The following is a 23638-nucleotide window of genomic DNA, read 5'->3' on the forward strand; positions in this document are numbered from 1 at the left end:
TTGTACGTTTATGGTTCAATATAAGAATACACTTAATCTCGTATTGAGCATGATACACTGACTCGGCCCGCTGACACCTCGACCAATCAGCGTTCACCCACATTGGCCCGGCAGTTGCGGTACCAACTCTTAACACTATAGCACTCACGTGTAACAACTGTTTCAATCTATTATTACATTCATTATATTAAATAATAATTATACATCCTACACTATTATGGTCCACCATATCAAAGGCCTTCGTGAAATCGGTACATCAACTTGGTTTCTGGTATCAACCGATTTGATATATATGTCACGACAAATCACTCACGGACTTTACACTCAATATAAAGCATTGTTAAAAAAAACGAATATGGGTAATACACTTTGTTGTCGTCACTAGGGATTACAATACCGAAAGTACCGATACCGGTGGTATCGGTATTTGACCGAAAACAAGTTTTTGGTACTGCCGGTACTATAAACTAAATAAAAGCTTTTGAAAATCGGCAGATTTATCAAAATAATTGATCTGACTTTTATAAACGATTGCAGTGATCATAATTTACACGTTAATTTGAACTCTATATGATTTGATACATGTGTCATTGCATCGATCAAAAACTATAAACCGTTGAGTGTAAAGTCCGTGAGTGATTTGTCGCGGAACCATATTTTACTAACAATTGACACATCAATATTTGGGCCGGATTGAAAATAATTATTTATCTTCTCAAATATAATACTTAAGTCTTAATTTTCTATAACAGTATAAGTTCAGACGTGAAAATTTGGCGTTCATGTGGATTTAAAAGGTGTTTTTTTTAATCTGTTAGTGCATAGGGTAATGTAAACGTTTTCACGTGGAACCTGGTCTGTTTTTTTATTGCATAAGCTGGGAGAGTTAATTATTATTACAAAAAAAAGTTAAATAACAAATGTCCTAATCTGAAATACTTCAATAAAGTAAGAAGAAATTTATATATATATTTTTTTTATTTATTTTCAGGAATTCAACTCATACTGTTAGGAAGGCTATCTGCTGGTGATCATCCACCGAGAATTAAACGCCAGGGTAGGTATGCAAATCTTTCTACATACAAAATGTATGATTTCATATAATCAATTCCAGGACATTAAAAAAATATCTTGTTACATTATATTTCAGTTGCTACTTACAATGTGCGTCCATGGTCTCCATATTTTGAAGATGTGCAATCATCATATGGAAGATGGTCTCCTTCTGGGCCAGCTTTTCGACCGAAGATATCGCGAAAGTCCAACCAGTTGGACTTCAGCTTATACGAAAGCCCTCCGGAGCAAGACAGATTTGTCCTTAATACGGACAGTTTATTAGGATCGTTTTCTAGTGAACAGAATTCCGCAAAAACTAAAGTTTATAGAAGGGATAGTAAAAATGATAACGCTGAAACAAATAAAGCTTTGGGACTAGCAGCAGAAGAGATTAAAGGAAGCGATGATGATTCAGGAAGGTTGTTGTCTGATTCTGCGTTCTCAACCATATCGGAGACTTTGGGTGCCATAAATACAGTCGGTCACTATTTAGTTGACATGGTTGATAATAGACAAGAGAAGAAAGAGGATGAAAATTTACCGAATGCTTTGTACACAATTAGTAAGAATGTTTTGGGTAGGAATGTTACTGATACGATAGCGCCGTTTGTCAGACAAGCTTTGCCTAAAGTCATACCATCTAAAGCTACAGACAGGGAGGATGTTAATGGTAGGACTTGTACGACTCCTGAAGGCAAACAAGGCACATGTGAAGACTTGAGTAACTGTCCTCAGTTGCTACTCAACTTGGGTAACTTAAGACAGTCGCTATGCTTTAAAAGCTTGTTTGTGCCTGGAGTTTGTTGTCCTGTGCTTGGTACTGGTTTCAATGAACTTCCGTCTCAAAAGCCTACTGTTTTAACTACAAGTAGACCCACTTACTTCCATCCAGTGACTACTAGGAAGCCATTGTATCAATCATTCACTACAACTCCTACCACAACCACTTACAGACCCATAGTCACTAGTTCAAACACTTTATTGACTTCTGAAACGAATTTCACAAATTCACTTAACTATACAAACTATGTAGATCCTGATGGTAAGTAAGCAAAATATTTTAATGATTTTGTATTTACATTAAAGCAGTTTACGCAAATGTAATTTGTGATCGATAGATTGTGGAGAGCCTGAATGGAGTGCTGGGAGAGTAGTAGGAGGAACGGAAGCTGCTAGTGGAGCTTGGCCCTGGTTATCAGCTATTTTCTTAAGTGGACCAGCACGGACTGAATTCTGGTGTGGAGGAGCCCTTATTGGAGTCAGACATGTTCTAACAGCTGCTCATTGTACCAGAGATTCAAAGCAGAGACCGTAAGATTGAACAAACTACATGAATGAGTTATAAATATGTCAAACAGTATATGTATGGAATGTCTGTTTAAAGATTTTCAGCTCGACAGTTTACTGTAAGACTGGGAGATATCGATTTGCAGAGTGACCATGAACCTTCCAGACCCGTCACATTTAAAGTTCTGGAAGTGCGAGCTCATCCCAACTTTTCTAGAGTTGGTTTTTATAATGACATTGCTGTTCTAGTCTTAGATGGTAAGTTTTATGTTGCTCGGTATTGATTGTATTTAAAATGATTGTAATATGCAATTTTAATTCAGGTGCTGTGCAAAAGACGAAGTATGTTATCCCTATTTGTCTTCCACTGAGGGAGAGCAGTGAGCAATGGTCTGGAAGAAAAGCAACGGTAGTCGGATGGGGAACGACAAGATATGGTGGAAGAGAATCAACCACTCAAAGACAAGCTGTTCTACCCATTTGGAGAAACTCAGATTGCAACCGTGCCTACTTTCAACCTATTTCAGCTGGTTTTATATGTGCTGGTTATTCAGAGGGTGGAGTAGATGCGTGTCAGGTGTGTATTTTAATGATTTTATTCAAAAAAAAATCGGATGTGACCAACCTATGACTTTATCTATATATTTGAGGAATATAAGAAGGTCACAAAACAAAATTCGATAGTTAAACATACATAAACGTTCACACATACCGGTTTTGAGAGAATTTTCGATACAAATTGAGCGCAAATGTAGGGAAACTTACACAAGACAAAAGTTCTAGTTTCGTTCGAAATTTTTTTATTACTTAAAATCACTACAATTATTGTATACATTAAATATCAAAAAATGAAAATAATTTAAAAGGTCAAAATAAACTAATGAAATATTTATTTAGAAAAAAATACTACGTCTGGTTTACGAATTCTGACCAAAACCCTATTAGCTCTGAGTTAGTCCATAAAGAATACAAATATAAATTTTCAGTTTGATACGTTCAGGGGTGTGGAAAGAATCGTGGTCACAACATTTTTGGCTTTTCTAAGAGGAAAAAATCCCACTTCCGGTTTATTAAATTTAGTGTTTTTTTTTTATTTTCATCACATTGATACAATAATTATATTTGAATTTTTTCGTGAAGAGCACACATGTTTAAGGGGTCGAAAAAAATAGTGGAAGAAAAATCGAACAAGAGTAAACTGCCACTTCCGGTTGACGGATGCTTACAAAATTTTATACATAACTTGGTTTTAAGCCTAAACTTCTATATATGAAATTTGAGTTCAATAAACTAAAAATTTTCAGCTTGATACGATTCAATTAGCGATTTGGGAATAGTATTAGAATTTTAGTTTTCATGGAACCAAGAATATAGTGCATTCATTATATTTTATTTTGTGTCGGTTGCAGGGTGATTCTGGTGGTCCACTGATGCTGCAAAGCTCTGGCGGAAGGTGGTTGCAGATCGGTGTAGTTTCGTTTGGAAATAAGTGTGGAGAACCAGGTTACCCAGGAGTTTATACCCGTGTCTCTGAATACTTGGAGTGGATCAGACAAAACTCGTCGTAAATCGAGCTCTATAGTTTTCAGTGTGTGTAAATATGAAAGTTTTGGAATGCTACAGTTAATAGCATGATATTGTAACGACTGTGTCACCGAAGTATACGTAGTCAGGTACTAAATATGTATAATTATTTAAATTAAGTATAGTCAAACATTGAATTAAAATTAAACATTGTATTTATGACAATAAATTATTATTTTTGTACATAAATTGATGGTTTCATTGAAGGTGTATGATAAATTGCCATTTATTAGTGTGAATATATTGTATTATAGTTTGTACAATGGAGTGTTAAATATTATATGTATAATATGTTCATTTTGATTGAATGAATTACAAATATTTTAATTAAAATATTGCTGAAATTTATTTTTTCAAAAACGATTTAACAACCAATTTCATACAAAATATTACATAATATAAATAAAATAAAATTATAAATAATAATGTAGAGTTTTCATACATATGTAAATATATGTGAAATCAAATTCAAATTCGTAACGGTTTGAATTGAATATAATTTCCATGATTTGTCGGAATGTCAAAACTGTAAAATGAATAAAATAACCCATTAAAACAATAATAATTTCCATTTTTTATTTTTACACATACATGATATTGTAAATAATTATAATTAAATTCATTTCTTAGTCACTTATTCATTTCAAGATTTTTATTTGCTTATTTAAAGAAACAATCAAAACAAACATTTTCAATAACAATAATTTCAAATCAACAATTTTTTTTATTAGATTGGGGCTGCTTTTCAGTAACAATACCATTTAATATATATATTATAATAATCAAATATAAAAAAGAAAAATTATACAATTGAGCAAGAAAGTATTATATATTCTTAACTTATAAATAGACATACGGAATATGATTATATTAAAGGATCACGTGTGGTATAGCTATGAAGATTATGTATGATTAAATCTACATATTTTAATATTTCATTGAAAGTATTCTAAAACACAAACATGATCGCCACATCAGAATGACGGTAAATGCATTAAAGTTACTTCATACAGCTAATTTACCAAGAAAAGAACACAGATTTATCATATTGTTGTGTATGGTTGTGTGAAAGAGTTTGTGCGTGTATATTTAATAATTAAATTCGTTATATTTGGTACTTCAGTGATGATTGTGTGTACGTACATACATATAGTAACAATAATAATATAGTTAAAACTGTAAAATTAACATCTAAATTAAACATACTTTGGCACACGTACACATTGTATGTATGTATAAGAAATTTTACTATAAATAAGTGTGTTGGTCTTAAAGTTATAATTCATATTTATAAAATGATTGAAGTTAACTGATTTGTACGGTTTAATGTCAGTGACAAATTAGAATAAAAATAAATGTTCAATGAAAAGGTATTATTAATATTAAATTGAGTACTAGATTCTTATGAAAACAGTTACAGTTACAGTTGTTTGGCTAAATTATTGTAGAGTACAATACTAAGATAATTTAATTGAATTTCAATACTCATCTGTTGATTCAAAGTTTTTTAATTTAAATGGATTTGTATTATTTTCAATTTATGTTTATATTTATAATACACATCTTGGCCTGCATATTACATAATATAAACATTTACAGTTTGCAGCATACTTTAAAAGAAATAGAATCATACACGTCTAAATGTATTCGTTTTTACTTCATTTTCTGGTGAAATATTGCAAAAATGATCAAACAAAAAAAGAGGTAATAAAATGGGAGATTTATTTCAATAAGTTTTCAATGTAATAATATTCATATTCATATTTTTAATTTTTTTTTCTAATATTACTATTTTCTACACATAAATTTTAAATATAGAATATATCTTTATTTTTTTTCTAGGTACAAACTCATCACAATATATAGTTTGTGTTTCATTCACGCCCTTCTCATACATCTGCGGGACTGATTTTTTTTTGTTGTTTTTGTTTTTTTTTTGTGAAATATTATTTGCTATAATTTCACCCACAATAAAATTGAAAGCCTCGTAATGAATTTACTGAAATGCAGTTTTATATTTAGAACGAAACATTTACGGGTAGGTATTTATGGACTATAAAATATGCATAAAGTTCAAATATTTGTAGTGTTCTATGTATTTTATTGGTATTTCAACTGATGAGACTATCCTCAGATGCTAAGACTCAAAATTACTGACATTTTTAATATAATTTCAATACAAATTCGGAATTGGAAAGCAAGTGGAAAAGTTCAATTTCAATCAAAGCAGTGCATTATTTGGTGTCACTTACGATTCTTTTAAGCTTATAAAGCATCAGTCTTCATTTTAATTTCGATTGAATTGAAAATTTCCCCAATTAGATAAATTAAATTGCGTCGGTTTAATATTTGAATGCAATCAAGCATGTATAGGTTTTTATTTAGAGAAATGCAATTATTATTAATGAATTCAAGTTGAAATGTAACAATTTTATATAATAAAACAACGTTTGAATTTAAAAACTATTACAAATAGCATTGAGCAACAATATTATAACAAGTCATTCGTCGACGTATGTATGAGGAAAGGTGATAATTCAAAGTGTATTATTATTTTTTGATTACTATTCAAGCATTATTTCAACAATCATTCTCCGACCCAACCGAATGTTACTAAATGTTAAACGTGTAATAATAAACCGCAAGCAATTATGAAAACTTTTATATATCCTAAAATATCATAGAAATATTGAAATGAGCTAGAACTTTAATTTTTAAAGCTGTCGTAATTTTTAAACTCGCCGTTCGTCGAAATATTATATTATATATAATCAAAACTCTAAACTTAGATTACTTACGTAAGGTTAAATGGGATTAGATTAGGCTATGTTTACAAATGATAAAGTATCATATTTACTCTGATGAATTTATAATAATTGACATGCATCAAAATTTGGCATTTTATTCTTCAATACACTTAATGTTGTTTTATTTTGTATTGATTTTCATAATTTATTATGTAAGAAATACACTTTGAATTATCACCACTCGTAACAAACAGTATATAATGAATATGAAGTATTAACATTTGAATAATTACACAGAGTGGGGGTGGAAGTATTTAGACAGTTAGTATTTTGCAAATGAATACTATAATTTTGAAATAAATATTCACTCGCCAAATAAACAGTATGATGAGATCACTCACAATCAGTTTCCGTCACTTTCCGTGGCATACTTTCTGAAATTCGTTGAATTTCCATTCAGGCAATTCTCCTGAAGCTATACATGCGCTACCCTGGATAGTTTCAGGTTAATAAATATACACTTTTTCCTCGAAATGGATGTACAGAAAAAAATCACACGCTGATAAATCAGGTGAGAGTGGTAGAAACATTTTCGAGATAACATGTGGGAAAATTTCTCCGACGATTTGCACTGATTTTGCATTTGTGCCTCGTTCTGTTGAAACAAAATCATTCCAGAATGTACATCCAAAAAATATCAGCATCATATATTCAAAATTAGCAAGTGAATCTGTTATTTTTAATTGAAGTATTCATTTTCAAGCCGCTGACCATCCAATTGTTTCTGGCCCACTCTGCATAGGGTTTTTTATACATTTTATTTGATTACAAAAATCAATATTTGCTCGTATATTATATGTAGGTATAATAAAACTTACAATGTAACAAACTAAAAGTAACAAAGTCTTTAAGAGTTTCTTTATTTGTTAAATTGCAGCTAATTCCGAATTATATTATACAAATCCATCGTGTGATTGTGTGGACGTTTACAAAATATAATATTACAATATAAAACATTTTGATAAGTTCAGTTTGTCTGGGATACCATATCATTTTTTTTTTTGAAAGTCGGTATTGTTCAAACAAAATCATTGTGTGTTTAAAAGATGAGAAAAGTGTCCGGTAAAAATTTTTTGAGCCTTACAGCTCTCCCTGTTTTAAATCCACGCAGAGTATGAGCACGTACACTGCCATAAAACCGAGGCATACTGCGGTCATGAGAAGAGTCCATCAGTTTTCCTCTGCTTCCTCGCGGAACAGATAAGTCATCCAGTAGACGAGGTTGAAGAGTGCGAATACCAACGGGAAGGTGATGCGTGAGATGACATCAATACGCTTGGATCGTGTGGGGAACTTAGACAGCCAGATCTTGCAGCAGTTGGGACGAGGTGGTTGCATGTGAACTTCACATTGTCGTACCTTCTCCATAGCCAACAGATCCCCAGGATGCCGCACCAGCGGCTTCTGGAGAGTATAAAATACTATCAGGTGTGTGACGAACATTGGGAAAGAATTTTATTATTAACATCAAACAGAAGAACATATATACATTTGATCCTGAACATAATATGATCATTTATCTATCAAGTATATGCATACATATATCAGTGGTTCTTAACCTGGGTTCGATCGAACCCAGTGGCGTAGCGTGAATTCCTAGTGCCCCCCCCGCAAAATATTTTAAGGCGTCCCCCCCCCCTATTATTCATATTACTTACAGCAAAATAACTTTTCAAATTAATAATTTATACCTTTTTTACGTATCGGTATATGTACCTATATATCGAAGTGCATTAATAGTTTAATCTGGACGACCAACAAGCAGTGCACAGTTTAAAGTACATATCTGATGATGAATTTTCCTTAAAAACTTCCCACTTGTTAATGGTGACAGCAAAAATTTATAAATTTATAAATTTTATTGGTTTTAATCATATAATTTTGTTTTATTGTTTACACATTGAAAAAATATATAGAAGAATAAGAGAGAATTCTCAGTAACTAGGTTGAAAAGCGGCACTGACGTTCAAAAGATGGAAAAAGACGGCAGTCTTCTAGCCCTATTGGCATAGATCAATTACACAATGAGGATGAATTCAAAATATGTATAATAATGTATGTACATACATATATTACATATAGGTTGAAAAATAAGAAAAGTTTTTAAAAAAGTTATTTCAAAAAAATTACGGAACAAATTAAAAAATCAGTGAAAAAGGTGCGCTTCGTGGCGCCCCCCAGGTATCGGCGCCCCCCCGCATTGCGGGGTCTGCGGGCGCGGTAGCTACTGCACTGATCCACTGATCGAACCCCAGGGGTTCGGTGAATCAATCTCAGGGGTTCGGCGGAAATTCAGCAGAGCCAGGTTCATCAGCAACTCTTCAGAACAACAACGCTCTCAAAGTTTTGGTGTCAACAAATGGTAACGTACCCTGTTATTGCTAAGAAAGCTCTGGAGATTTTCATACCATTTGTTACAACATATCTTTGCGAACAATCCTTTTCGAGGATGCTGGACATAAAAACGAAGAGAAGGAACAGACATGAGAGTGGCACTAGCCAAGGTGAAGCCGGGTATTTCTGAACTGATCTCTGAAAGGCAACAGGAGAAGTCACACTGATTTGCAGTAAATATTCATTATTATGTTTTTGTTTTTGTGTGAAAATCATGTTTTAATGGTTTTGTTCTTTGAACACAGTGATATTCATTTTGTGCACCTGTAAAATATATACCTATGTTTTGAATTTGAAAATAATCATATTTTATTTTTCCAATTAAGAAGGGGTCGGTGAATGCGCATATGAAACAGGTGGGGTTCAGTACCTCCAACAAGGTTAAGAACCACTGATATATATGTATGCTAAAAGCTTTTCTCCAGTTATGTACATTACAATATTACATTTTGCAAACACACTCGCCCGGTGAATGCGTTTGTCTGCTATAAACAGTTTGCAGTTTTCAATTTAGAGCCACCAAATTTTGCAACCTATTTCATGGTACTCTTAACTTAGACTGCAGGCTTTTAGAAGAGATTAGGACTATTGTAAGATACTTTTATCCGACTTAAATTAGCCTAAACAACTCTGGATAGTTCTGTTCATATAAGGAATAATAAAGAATAATAGTTTTGATTTTTGATTAAGATTTGACGATTAGTTTTATTGCTTTTATTACTAATGTTTGATGAAACTTCTGAATATTTTCAGATCAAAATCAATTATTAATGAAAATCTATAAAATTTGTTCTTATTTATTCGTTGCAAAAAATTATAAAACTATTTTTTTCAATCGTATTTAAATTTGAAATCTTTTACATAGTCATATTCATGTGTAGTAGTTAGAAATATATAACGATCATTGATCAGTTTTTATTGGGGAGAAATATTTTCATCATAAAATTTAGGTCACATTATGTATTATCAAACTTGGAACCCATTCTTCCATCAGATACTAACATATAAAACTCAATAAAAATATTTTAATTATTATTTCAATTTTTATTCACTATATTTGACTTAAATTTTATTTTTAACTATTAAATATAGCAAAAAATGAAGATATGTTTGTAAATAAAAGGAAAAATGTTAAAATTATAAGTAATGAGCTGTAGCTAGCAAGCTCGGTTTGACCCAACCCGGTTCTGTCTCGGTTTTCATATTTTTGCCTTGTCAATAATTAAAATGTATTAAAAATTGAATATGTACAATGAGAGATCATTTCTACGTGGGAATGAATTGAAAAAACAAATTATAAATCCACTATCTACATAACTGATGCAAACGATTTCCATTTGGGCATAACCGTTACAGTCTAAGCAGTCAAAATAAAATAGCTATGATATACATGTACCAGATGAACATCTACTGCGTAAAGATGGTTTGAAGCGCTGGAAACTGTGTTAGGAAATATATACTATACCGTGTCGGGGCTCACCATTGCAAAAGTAGTGTTACTGTCAGTGTCCATGAGATCGGAGGCCGCGTCCATACTCTGCGCACTTTCCAGCTCCCGTCGCTTCTTCTTCATGTTCTCACGGTGCATGTCCGAACGTGACGCATAATTCACCAGAGCAAACTCTAGCAGAGCTCCGAACACGAACGTCAAACACACTCCAGTCCACACATCGATGGCTTTCGTGTAAGAGACGGGCGGCAGCGATGCGTTTATACCCGAAGTTTGGGTAGCCATGGTGAGGAGTGTAGTCACACCTAAAGCATTTACAAACATTCAGTCTTCATTGGAATATATATAGCACAAACTAGATTAGTGGTGAGCAAGCAAACTACAGAGTGGCAACAAAGTCGGCTAAAAGTCAAATGTATGTATGAAGAGTATATATGTATTACTTTATTTAGTTTAGGATTAGTATTTTTGAATGAAGTTTGAGAGACAATGCATCAAACTACCTACAAAAAACTGATCTTAAACCAAAATTTGAATTTTCTATATAGTATACCTTTATGACATGTTCCATTCCATTCTTCAAAAAAAATTTTCATGTTGACAATTTGAAGTCATAAAATATATTCCTAATGAGTATTTATTATGGTAGCCAAATTATAAAAATGAGAATCTATGTATGTATGTGGTAACTTTTAGACTGGTGTTTGAATCCTAATGGAGAGTGTTAAATCCAGGATTCAGTCAGCTGAATTGAAATATTTCAGATGAGTGGTAGAAGTTACTAGAAATTGTCAATAATTTCAATTGAGCTGACTGGGACACGTTCTTTGAATGGATAAGGGATTGAATTCATAAATGAGATCAGTCTGTGAAAGGTTGGGATTTTAAAGTAGCAAAAAATATACATAATAATAACGTAAGGGGGGGAAAAAAGCAAAAGCGTTGTAGGAAAAGAAATTGGAACTCTGTCTTAAATTGTATATATAAATCCTAAAAATAATTGTTGGTGGCATCTTTGATAATCTATGAAGAAAATGTATGTATAAATCATAACCTCCAAGAAAATAGCGGGGAGTATAATATATATATATCTCAAAATACTCCAAGAAATTTCATAGCCGTAGTAAAGAGTATTTTTTTGTTGTTGTAATAATGTTGATTTTGTATTGTATTATTAAATGAAAAATAACGTTTAGACTTTGTAGCCCTCTGTATAATTAAGTTTGAAGTGAATTTAGTGATTATTGAACGTTCAAAAGTGCGATTTCTTTCTCACCGAGCGATACTCTCGCAGGAACAGCTCCTTGATCCAACCAGAAAGACACCCACGACACGATGACTAACATACAGCAAGGAATGTATATCTGTATCAAATAGTAACTGAACTCCCGCTTGAATAGTAGATCTACTTTCAGACAACTGTATTCACCTGAAATTGCATTACACCCATAATATTCAATTTATATTTTAAACATTCAACACGAGCACGAACAACATCGAATTGATTTTGATAGAGTATCACCTGTGTTAGTTTTGCTGTTGCAATAATCTGTTAAGAACTTTTCTAGCGTGAAGCGTGGTAGGTGTAAATTCTTCACGACTTGCACGGGATCACCTTCCTTCCACAAAAATACCAAGTCGTCCGTCGTCCACCCATCTAAAATATATATACAATTACATCTGCTTGCGCACACACACCACACATATATATGCCACGGTAAATGTGCACGTCCGACAATTGTGCACATATTTGGCCAACCCAGCCGGAGACCGAGGTTGACCAATTATTTCGTCACCATCAGACTGAGCAGGTGAGTGTGCGAAGGGGGGAGATAACTTGCTCCTAGTAGGATTCGAACCCGCATCGTCTGCTATCAGACGGCACGACTCCAACCACTGGGCTACAAGCACTACATTCGTCGAACCGTGCACGTTTACGGGTAACATACAACGTGTTGACTTAAAGTGTAAATGAATTATGAATGGTATGTCACTCACAGCTGGCCATACGAAGCGAGCACACTTGTCTATCCAAAGGATACAGTTTCAGATTCATGGGACAGGACAGTGTAAGCGATATTCTTATACTGTACAGTACGGAACCGTAGGGGAAAATTCGAATGTATACATTGGGCATGATGATGTTGTGGAAATGTCCCTCTTTCTCGTTAGAGAAGAACAAGTCGGGCATCCAAACCCTGCTAGCTTCGGTCAGAGTCAAATATTTAAGACGGCCTGAAAAGTTCAGTCACAATTTCGTAAATTAACTTGATTTAAAGTGCATCTTTTCCATTTTGTGTCAACGTCTTCAAGACATTCCCGTGATTCTCTCTTCACTTTTAATGCATTTTAATAATCATAAAACAAAAAGTTATTTTACCAGTCACAAAAAAGTTGAGCACAAAATATGTTCCTATGCAATTTTAAGAGTCATAAAATTTACCCTTCCTAAATTATTTATACTAACCTCCAAAATCGTTAAACTTAAGTCTTTCATCGAGCCATTGCTCTCTAAATGTCAGCTGTACACTGTATTCCTGTAAATATAATTAATGTAAAAGCAGAATTCTATATTAAATTTAAAAAAAATTAAATGTATTCATCTACTATGTATGTATGTTTTTAAGGCAATGGGGAATTTATATTTGATATGATGTTTTTGTATTGAATTACCAATTAATGCCTGATAAAATATGAACAATAAAATTTAATCAGATGTATTTAATCAAAAAAAATTAATGGGCATTGACTGGTAAATAAAAATAATTGTTGTGTTTTTCCAATGAACTTTTGATTCCGAAAAAGTTAATCTTAAAATCAGATGAGTGTAAATCTGAAAATATGTCAATTTTATTATCATTTTTTTATGGTTCATTTGAAAAACAGTCGTAACTATTTGTATGGCCAAAAATGCTTAACTTTGTGCGTAAAATTTTACGTGTAAGAATGTATGTGTATATTTTCTTTTTAATTATATTTTGGCCATTTTATTATATGAAATGGATGATTCATCATCGCTAATAAGTCAGGGGTTGGCAATATTTCCTTTTTTGTTGTTCACCTGGTAATTTATTTAAGCTCACACCTTAATAGTTAACCATTAATTAATAATCATGAAACAAATAACTTAATTTATTAAAATTAAAAAGGAATTTAATAAAGGAAAAATGTTTTTTGAAATGAAACAGTCAAAACAGGTAGAAATAGTGAACCCCTGACGTATGCTCGAAAGATTTAAATGAACTCTACACAAATGGGTTATATATTTTGGAACTCTAGAGTTTAATGCTTGAATATTGTGACATCAGTCCATTTCATATGTATTATAATATGATATATGTATTTGAATAATCATATATTTAGATATTGGATATACGGCTTAAAAAGATGATATATTATTTTCAAATTTAAAAAGTGTGATAAATTTTATTGAAATACTGATTGTTTTATACATCATCTTTTTTTGATTTCTACAAAACTTTTTGATTATATTATAAATATACAATGGCACATAGCAATACTAGCCACAAAAGAAAATAATGACTTTAAGTGAACAATTTAGATAAAATTGTAATGTCTATTGTCATTATAGGAACATTTATTTACAGTACAGATACAGTTTTTCATTGTATCTTTTCATTCTATGTACAACAATAAAAAGCTTTAATGTAAGCCAAATATTTTCATCAATGATATAAATATAAAATATTAAAAAGTCAACGATTGCTTTTGTAGCTAGTGTTGATTTTGATGAATGAATTTAAAGATTTATTTTAAATTTTAACTTTTGTGTATTTAAGGAATTTTTAATATTAAATTTTAATTCAAAATAATATATAGGTATAATATATGTTAATAAATATATAAATAAAATCAGTAATAAATGAATGTTTTTGACAAATTCAAAAAAAAAAAAATACAATACACATATATATATATATACATACATAGATTCGAACAAATATGTATATATATTATATGTATATATAAATAATAAAAAAATGATATTTGTATAAAAGTTAAATATATATATATATATATATATATATATATATATATATATATATATAATATTTATATTTATATTAAAAAAACCATTCCTTTAAATAAAAAAGCAATACAAGACAAAATGATCAATACGTGCAGTACGATAATTGGCAAGCATTGACGTTGTAAGTTTTACCGAACGTTCTTTTCAAAATGCAGCAACACCAATAACAGCCACACTCGTGTCGAGCTAACAAATTTAATGCTGACGAAATTGCCACAAACATAAAATAACCAAACATTTACATATATGTATAAAGAGGCATCGATCAGTACAACTTTCCATTTAAAAAGAATATTTTTAAAGTTGTGGCTATTTGCAGGCACTACATATATCTACGAATTATTGGCTATTTGTAGGTACTATATCTGCGACAGGCGCAAAGCCTTCTGCGCATGCGCGTGAACTTATAATCCGATTATAATTTCTTACATTTAATGTATGCTAGACTTGTTTAATCAATCGTTCATTATACATGAGGCAAATAAATTTCGCACGTTATTATAATAGATTTATATCATTTAGCTAGTTCGCGGCTTGTACTTGTATGTAGGTATTATACGTTGTATATGATAATAATTTTCTAACAATTAATAATATTAACTAATTTGGATTATATTTTTCACTCTACGTCACTTAACGAGTTCGAACTAAATTTTGAGAGGCTTGAAACAAAATTTTAACAGTAAACACGCTGACAGTGACAGTTTACACGCATGCGCAGAAGGCTTTGCGTCTGTCGCAGATACAGTACCTGCAAAATTGCCAATAATTCGCAGACATAGTACCTGCAAATAGTCAATGATTTGCAGATATAGTACCTACAAATAGCCACAACCTATTTTTAACGCGTCACAAATATCCAGCCACTTTATAATATATGTAAATGCATCAGAGATACTAAAACGACCTTTATAATGAGATACGATATATATACATATGTAATTAAACGGATTATTAATGTGTTGCATTGAATACAGTTCGTTATAGAGATCATTGAAGCATATGAGAGACATATCAGTTGCAATTCATTAAAAATATGTACATACTTGGTAAAAGAAGTAGTTAGCAGGAGGATAGACAAATAGAAATGTAGAGAAGTAAAGAAAAGAATCATTTCCTTCGTTTCTGAATCATTTCATGAGATATGTGTATGTATTTCACATTATTGTAAAGTTAGCTTTTAATTATGTATATTGAATTGACGTTTGTCTAGGTGTCGACCAAAGTGACTGAGAAACTAGGAAACGACTAAAAGAATAAATGAAAAGAAAGTGAGATGTTTTACCCATCATGCTTGTTCAATCTCGATGAGGGAGATTTTGCCACAAATATCTTCAATCTGATACGATACCAAATGCTCAGATATTCCTATGTAAAATAAAACATTTACCTCGTGAAAAAGGTGGGGGTTAGGTTAGGCCCCCCTCATTAATCAATCTGCGGGTGACAATCAATCCAATGTAAAATTAAACATACGATTATAATACAGAAAGCTTTATATAAGGCAGGCACTTCATCAACATAACTTTGTACCCAATACAATAACATTCCTCCAACACTTGCCTCTCGCCCGTCACGATTCTATATCGAAAAGTCTAATTTCGGAATCAAAATCGTTTCATTATAATTAAATGTTGTCAATTGTTCAATGGCAAAATACGCTTTCAATCAGATCTAGAATCGTGACTATCGAGATCTAACATTTATGAAGCTCTTTATTGTTTATTCTCGTCTTTAGACATCATCTTACAGTTCAGTATCAAGATGATCGATTGCAATGTTTTGAATGTAAATTACAGAAATAAACAAACGAAATAAATGAAAATAATGCTGTATGTTATCAATGAAGATGAATAATGAACGATTAAACATCAAATTCAATGAAGGAAATTATTCAATCCCATGTGCAATAAAAATACACATTTGAAATAATATGTATGTATATGTTAAACCGAATCCATGAAATTGCCTATTACAAGCATTCGGCAGGAGAATTGCCGAATGCGTGAAAAATGCAAGCACGTTGCCCAGTTCACGGATTCCGTAAGTTCTTTGCCGAATGCGTGAACTGGACAGCGTGTTATATTATAACCAAGTGTCAAAGTGACAGCTGAATAAGGATGTTTAATTTAGTTTAATTTACATATTATTATGTATAATATGACTACATACATATGTTTCACTGTTAAAATATTGATCAAAATGTATAAAAATGGCATTAATTTATGTATTAGTTATAAGAGATGATCGAAACATATGTATGTAGTCATATTATACATAATAATATGTAAATTAAACATCTTCATTCAGCTGCCACTTTGACACTTGTCCACGCTGTCCAGTTGTTATATTATAACCAAGTGTCAAAGTGACAGCTGAATAAGGATGTTTAATTATTATGTATAATATGACTACATACATATGTTTCACTGTTAAAATATTGATCAAAATTTATAAAAATGGCATTAATTTATGTATAAGTCATATGAGATGATCGAAACATATGTATGTAGTCATATTATACATAATAATATGTAAATTAAAGATCTTCATTCAACTGTCACTTCGACACTTGTCCACGCTGTCCAGTTCTAAAATACAACACCGGAGCGCTGCTGTCTATTTGCCGACTCCATGCTTTGAGCAGACAAATTCTTGCCGAATACACGCATTCGCCAAAGAATTTACGGAATCCGTGAACTGGGCAACATGCTTGCATTTTTCACGCATTCGGCAATTCTCTTGCCGAATGCGTGTAATAGACAATTTCACGGATTCGGTGTAACATATACATACATATGAAACATAGATAGACATATTTTTAATTTTTAAATTTATTGTATTAGAGCACATGATGATTGAATAATTTTGTGTTTTATTTAGTGTTATAAAAGATTTTTTTTTAATATTAATATGTATCAAATGTATATATTTTGGAATTTTCATTTGAACCTTTCAATTGAAAGTGAACAAAAATATAAGAAATAGCCTTCTGTGATGGAAAAAAATGTGTCTGATATTAATAGCACGGGTTTGGTGCAAACGATCGACAAGCGCCAGACAGACTGAACCACAGATTAACTGGATGGCTGCTTTAAACGCAATTCTCGACTTCACGAATGATAGATTGCACATCAGATGACGAGTAACCTTTCGACGTGCACATATGCAATTATTAAAATTGAAAATACATGGCGCATGCACAGTTTCTACCTGCACAGTAGGTACCATGTACAGTAGGTACCGATGCGTCGTAGGGAAAAAACCATTTTTTCCCCAAATTCCCCGCTAGTTAAACCCCCCGTACCACTCAGTTAGTTAAGACAAGATCTCCGACCAAAATCACACGTCAGGGCCCATCTATATGTATTATACATCAATGTTCTGGCGAGTTTAATAAGGCAAAATTCGGAGCTAAAGTATCAGGAGCACAGAACGTATACAGGGTAGGCGTATGTCGGGACTTCGGGTAGATTTCGCTTAGTGTAAGTGCGCGCAGTGCGCACGCATAAGGTACACGTGTCGTTAATCTGTGGTTCAGTCTGTCCGACGCTTGTCGATCGTTTGCACCGCATCGTAATAGCACATACAAAATATGCACAAATAACTAAAAACACAAATTATATATGTATGTACTTCGAATTTAATAGTTGAAATGTTAATACATATTATATGATATATTGAGTGTTTTTAGTGAAAAATAAATTGAGCTTGTATTCTTAAGCATTCAGTTAATTTTCGTCCTCTTGGCAAAAAGATGCACATTGAAAGCTATTTCGTTTTCCATTAGTTACATATGTACCCCCAATTGTGTTTATATTAACAAGGTGCATTTGATTAAAGCTTAAAGAATATATATAGATTATAATAATGGTGTTATTATTGATTTGTATTTCAAGGAATTGAAGTATCGAATTTCCTTGATTTAAAGTGCTTTCTTTTTGTATTAAATATATATAGGTAATATATTATTGCCAAGCGGAATAAATTTAACACTGAATATCCTCGACTTGATGGGGATTTTAGCTCAGCATTTTTGTTGTATAACAGTGTGTTTGGTATTTTAAAAATAAATTGGTGTAAACAAAAGTGGAAATTACTCATACATTTTCATTTATGATATTTGTATATAAATGAAACATGAAAAGTGGATATTTTAATAACGGGTTTTATTTACTTAGCGATGTTTAGCTTTAGAAGTCATTCACAGAATGAAGTATATTAGCTACAAAGGATGGCACAGACGCTCTTTGAAGTGTAATATAAATAAGTGAATTGTGTTTGTGATATATGTATGTACGTATACATATTAGATGTTAGTTCATACATATATACAGGGGCGGCTCGTGACTTTAAAAACAGATGGGGCATGAAAAGCCTAACCCCTCCCCTTCCTTCTACATATTTTTCTCCAAATAAATGAAATTTATATATTTTTAATGACATTTATCAACAAATTATCGACTTTGTTCACTGTGTGCTTTGAAAAAGCAAAAATGTAATTAATAAAAAATATTTAATGATAAAATTCTCATATTGTGATTCTAAAATATAGTTGAAATGTCGAACAACTTTGACGGTTTCGTGTATTTTTCGAATCATATAGAGCAGGGTATCGCAACTCGAGTGACGCGGCATTTTTGGTGCCGCGACTATCACTTCGATCTAACGCGAGCGAGTGAGATCGCGTGTGAGGGAGAAAACCGATGTCAGTTAACGTTTTGTATGTACGGACTAGCTAACGACTGCCAATGAAGTACATATGTATGTACGTAGCTGACAAACGTTACGAGTCGTAAACAATGTGTACCGCGAATATCAAGAGGTTACGTGGTTCTGGTTTAGAGAATATAGACGAATGCGGTTGACGTATTTTGCCCTACTAAAAGCGACCTTCTGTATACGGTCATAAGGATCTTTTATATCTGCTTCGACTGAATGTTTACACTCTACACCAGAGCATCGTAACTTATGCACCGCGGTAATATGTGTTCTCCGAACAGCACTTCGGCCTAATGCGTGCGAGTGAGATCGCGCGTGAGGGAGAAAACCGATGTTATAGTTGGCGTTTTGTCCCTATGCATATACGGAATAACTGACTGAATATGTAAGTAGCTGACAAACTCTACGAGTCGTAAACAATGTGAGGTTACGATGCTCTGCTCTACACAGTGCCACTCGTAGCAGGTAAACTGAAGCTGGCGACCACGGGACCACGGCAGATAAGCGACTGCCCCGAAACTGAATTACGAACCGATTCTGCTCACAGTGTGGAGAGCAGGATAAATAAACACTCTTGATGAGAAATTAACAATTAATAAACCTTAAAGTGACCTTAAAAGACGAGCCACCACCACTTAAAACAATATTTTCATTTCCACTTCATAACATATAAAATAATAAAGATTGTTTTGTTAAATTTTGAATGTATATATGTCTGTATGTCTGTATGTATGTATGTAGGTTTGTGTGAATGTTATAATTTTATATTATTCATATAAAAAATAAGCAACCGTGCTTTGGCAAGTTACTGTGTAAGTAATCAATGTGTTGAAAATTTAAAAATAAATAATCCGATCAAGTTATACCAAACAAAACATTGAATTGTCGCTTATATTCAATTTCAAAAAACAAAAACAGAACCAAAAAAAACAACACAAAACAAAAACACGCATAGAAGCCTTGCTCCTCTGCCGACAAATCCCAAACATTGATAGCAATCATTGAAAATCGAAATTTCGACAAAATCAAATTATACTGCGTCACATTGAAAGTCACAGGTGAGAAGGACTAAATATAAACATGCAAGGAATCGTCTCAATAAGGGGGTGGAAAAGTTTAAATAAAGCAGTTTAATCCGATTTGAATGGAAAATTTCGTTTTTCTTTTTGTCGTTGAACTTTTCATTGGGTGCGTTGTGGCGACGAGGACAGGACAACAAAAAACTGTACATTAAAGTTCACATCAACACGAAAGTAAAGACTTTTACTCTGTTAGTTTGATATACTGTTGTTAATATATATATATATAAAAAAAAGCTTTGAAAGGACATTGTGACGTGCGGCATCAGTGGCGGCACTCACCATTTTGTAATCGTCAATTTTGCTGATGGAACGCAGAAAGAAGTTGACACGAACGACCGTCGGACCATCCACGCCTTTTAACAAAAACATTTTCACCAATCAATCAATGAGTAAATTATAAATATCAAGTAAACGATAAACAAAAAGTGTCAGTATATAACGTCGGTACATCCAAACGTTGTTGTAAACAAATAAATAAATAAATATATACAGTCTTGACGATGTGATTTGTTGCTCTTCTACTGGGATACCTGCTTCTATACTCTACGTTGAAAATTTTAAATAAAACCAAAAACAAACCATTTGATATGTCTCTGTATATTAAGAGGGCTGGACAGCAGCGCCTTGTCCATACAAACGTACTATACTTCTCCCTTCCTCAATTATGGCACTAGAGAAATTATTTTTTAATATGCTATGGATATCCACCATTGGGGTGCATCTATCGTTTTATTTTTTTGATTGATTATTTTTTATATGAGCTAGGAGCCGCCAAACATCTATAAAATCGCCTCTTTTTTACACCCACGAAACGAGTCCAGCGTGCTTATTTAACGGTCGATTTAAAAAAAAAATACGCCGATACATGCACAGAAAGTATCTTTCTCATAACGATGATGAAATTTTTTTTAAAAATTGGTCCAGTTTTGGAGGAGAAAATAGTAGAATACGAAACCTCGATTTTGTCAATTTAAAATACGTTTTATCTGGTCGAAGCGCAACTGTCGCATTCACTCAATATATATATTGATATATATATTGTCGCATTCACTCAATATATACATACACTCAATATATATATCGAAGAAAGGAACGGTAACAAAATTAAGGTTTCAGGTGTACAGCCCTCTTAAGAAAAAAATGGTTACAATGTGAGATAAAAATTTGCAAAATTTGCAAAAAATGGTGATTTTAATACTGCATGCTAAAAGTTGTGTATCATTTATTTATGTATATATTTCTCAGCATACATAGCATTTAGTTAAAAATTACATTAAATGATTAGTATAATAATTGAACAATTTAAATTTGCAATGTGTAGTGTTGAGCTTAATTTTAGTATATAATTTTCATACGGGTTTGGTGCATCCGCTCTAAAATCGCCAGATTAACAGAACGGCAGCTTTAAACGTAATTCTCGTTTTCTCGAATGATAGATTGCACATCAGATGACGAGTAACCTTTCCATGTGCACAGATGCAATTATTAAAATTGATTTGGATCTTTAAGGCAAGATTCGGAACTTATCGAATCTTGCCTTGTTAAACTCGCCTGAAAGATCTAATTCAATTTTAATAATTGCATCTGTGCACATCGAAAGGTTACCCGTCATCTGATGTGCAATCTATCATTCGAAGAGACGAGAATTGCATTTAAAGCAGCCGTCCGTTAAACTGTCGTTCAATTTGTCTGGCGATTTTAGAGCGGATGCACCGCATCCTTTTCATACAAATAAACGATTTGTTCAAACTTTCATTCACATCCAAACGAAAATAAAGCTTCAGCTCACATTAAAAACGATTCATACATTTTGTATATTTGAAGTTTGTGGCTATTTGCAGGTACTATTTCTGTGAATTATTGGCTATTTGCAGGTACTATATCCGCGAATTATTTGCTATTTGCAGGTACTATATAATTTCTTACATTTAATGTATGCTAGACTTGTTTAATCAATCGTTCATTATACATGAGGCACATGAATTTCGCACATTATTATAATATATTTATATCATTTAGCTAGTTCGCGGCTTGTACTTGTATGTATGTAGGTATTATACGTTGTATATTAAAATAATTTTCTAATAATAAATAATATTAACTAATTTGGATTATATTTTTGACTCTACGTCACTTTAAGAGTTCGAACTAAATTTGAAGAGGTTTAAAACAAAATTTTAACATTAAACACGCTGACAGTGACAGTTCACGCGCATGCGCAGAAGGTTTTGCTCCTGTCGCAGATATAGTACCTTCAAATAGCCAATAATTCGCAGATATAGTACCTGAAAATAGCCAATAATGTGCAGATATATATATGTAGTACCTGCAAATAGCCACAACCATATTTAAATTGAAACAATCAATTCAACGTTTGTTTCGGTCATATCATTAGATATACCAAAAACTCAATTTGTAATTGTAGTCACCGTATACTCTACTTTGTATATAACTATTTACATTTATTTATGCGACGTTTTTTTATGCTATAAATATAGTGTAAATGTAAATGTGTAAAGCGTTGATTCCGTGGTTTGTACTTAAAATCGTTTTTCTTCAAAGTATATCTACGAAGCTTGTAATGGAGACGATCAATGGTATGGTGATGATGGCAGTGATTGATAAAGTCAAACTGAATGAAGACATACGCCAAGTTTTTTGGCTCGTATGCAAAACATTGTGAAATCGACAATTTGAAATCAACTTAATAACAAATAATAATAAATATTCAAATACTATATATGTGTGTATATATATATATTTACTTGTAGATCTACGACATTGATTTATTAATTAGAGAATCAATTTAAAACGAAAAAAAAAGTAATAATAAACCAATGAAACGAAACAAAACCACAACATTTTATTATATATGTTACACCGAATCCATGAAATTGTCTATTACAAGCATTCGGCAAGAGAATTGCCGAATGCGTGAAAAGCACGTTGCCCAGTTCACTTTGCCGAATGCGTGAACTGGACAGCGTGTTATATTATAACTAAGTGTCAAAGTGACAGCTGAATAAGGATGTTTAATTTAGTTTAATTTACATATTATTATGTATAATATGACTACATACATATGTTTCACTGTTAAAATATTGATCAAAATGTATAAAAATGGCATTAATTTATGTATAAGTCATATGAGATGATCGAAACATATGTATGTAGTCATATTATACATAATAATATGTAAATTAAA

The 23638-nt window shown here is 32.2% G+C and overlaps 2 protein-coding genes across 11 annotated transcripts in view; one reads left to right on the forward strand and one right to left on the reverse strand.

Annotated features, from left to right (window-relative positions):
- Positions 1-217: 217 nt before the first annotated feature.
- Positions 218-3911, forward strand: LOC143921324 (proclotting enzyme). The gene is made up of 7 exons (XM_077444572.1): positions 218-251; positions 992-1057; positions 1151-2098; positions 2175-2367; positions 2441-2601; positions 2667-2920; positions 3753-3911. Exons 1-7 carry the CDS (start codon positions 218-220, stop codon positions 3909-3911), a joined length of 1815 nt encoding a protein of 604 aa, XP_077300698.1.
- A 599-nt stretch (positions 3912-4510) lies between these two features.
- The window catches only part of GluClalpha (glycine receptor alpha 1), a 75269-nt gene continuing 56141 nt past the window's right edge, over positions 4511-23638 (reverse strand). For 2 of the 10 annotated variants that reach the window (XM_077444170.1, XM_077444171.1), the window contains exons 4-10: positions 20713-20786; positions 13046-13115; positions 12577-12813; positions 12101-12235; positions 11855-12007; positions 10609-10883; positions 4511-8096 (exon numbers count right to left, since the gene is read on the reverse strand). In XM_077444170.1, coding sequence (XP_077300296.1) covers positions 7905-8096; positions 10609-10883; positions 11855-12007; positions 12101-12235; positions 12577-12813; positions 13046-13115; positions 20713-20786 — 1136 coding nt within the window. In that variant the 3' untranslated portion in view covers positions 4511-7904. Of the gene's footprint in view, positions 8139-10593; positions 10884-11854; positions 12008-12100; positions 12236-12576; positions 12814-13045; positions 13116-20712; positions 20787-23638 lie in introns of all 10 variants that reach the window. The other 8 variants (XM_077444167.1, XM_077444168.1, XM_077444173.1 and 5 more) reach the window with 5 other exon arrangements.

Source organism: Arctopsyche grandis, chromosome 13 (genome assembly GCF_051622035.1).
Source record: "Arctopsyche grandis isolate Sample6627 chromosome 13, ASM5162203v2, whole genome shotgun sequence".
Classification (NCBI taxonomy): Eukaryota; Metazoa; Arthropoda; class Insecta; order Trichoptera; family Hydropsychidae; genus Arctopsyche; species Arctopsyche grandis.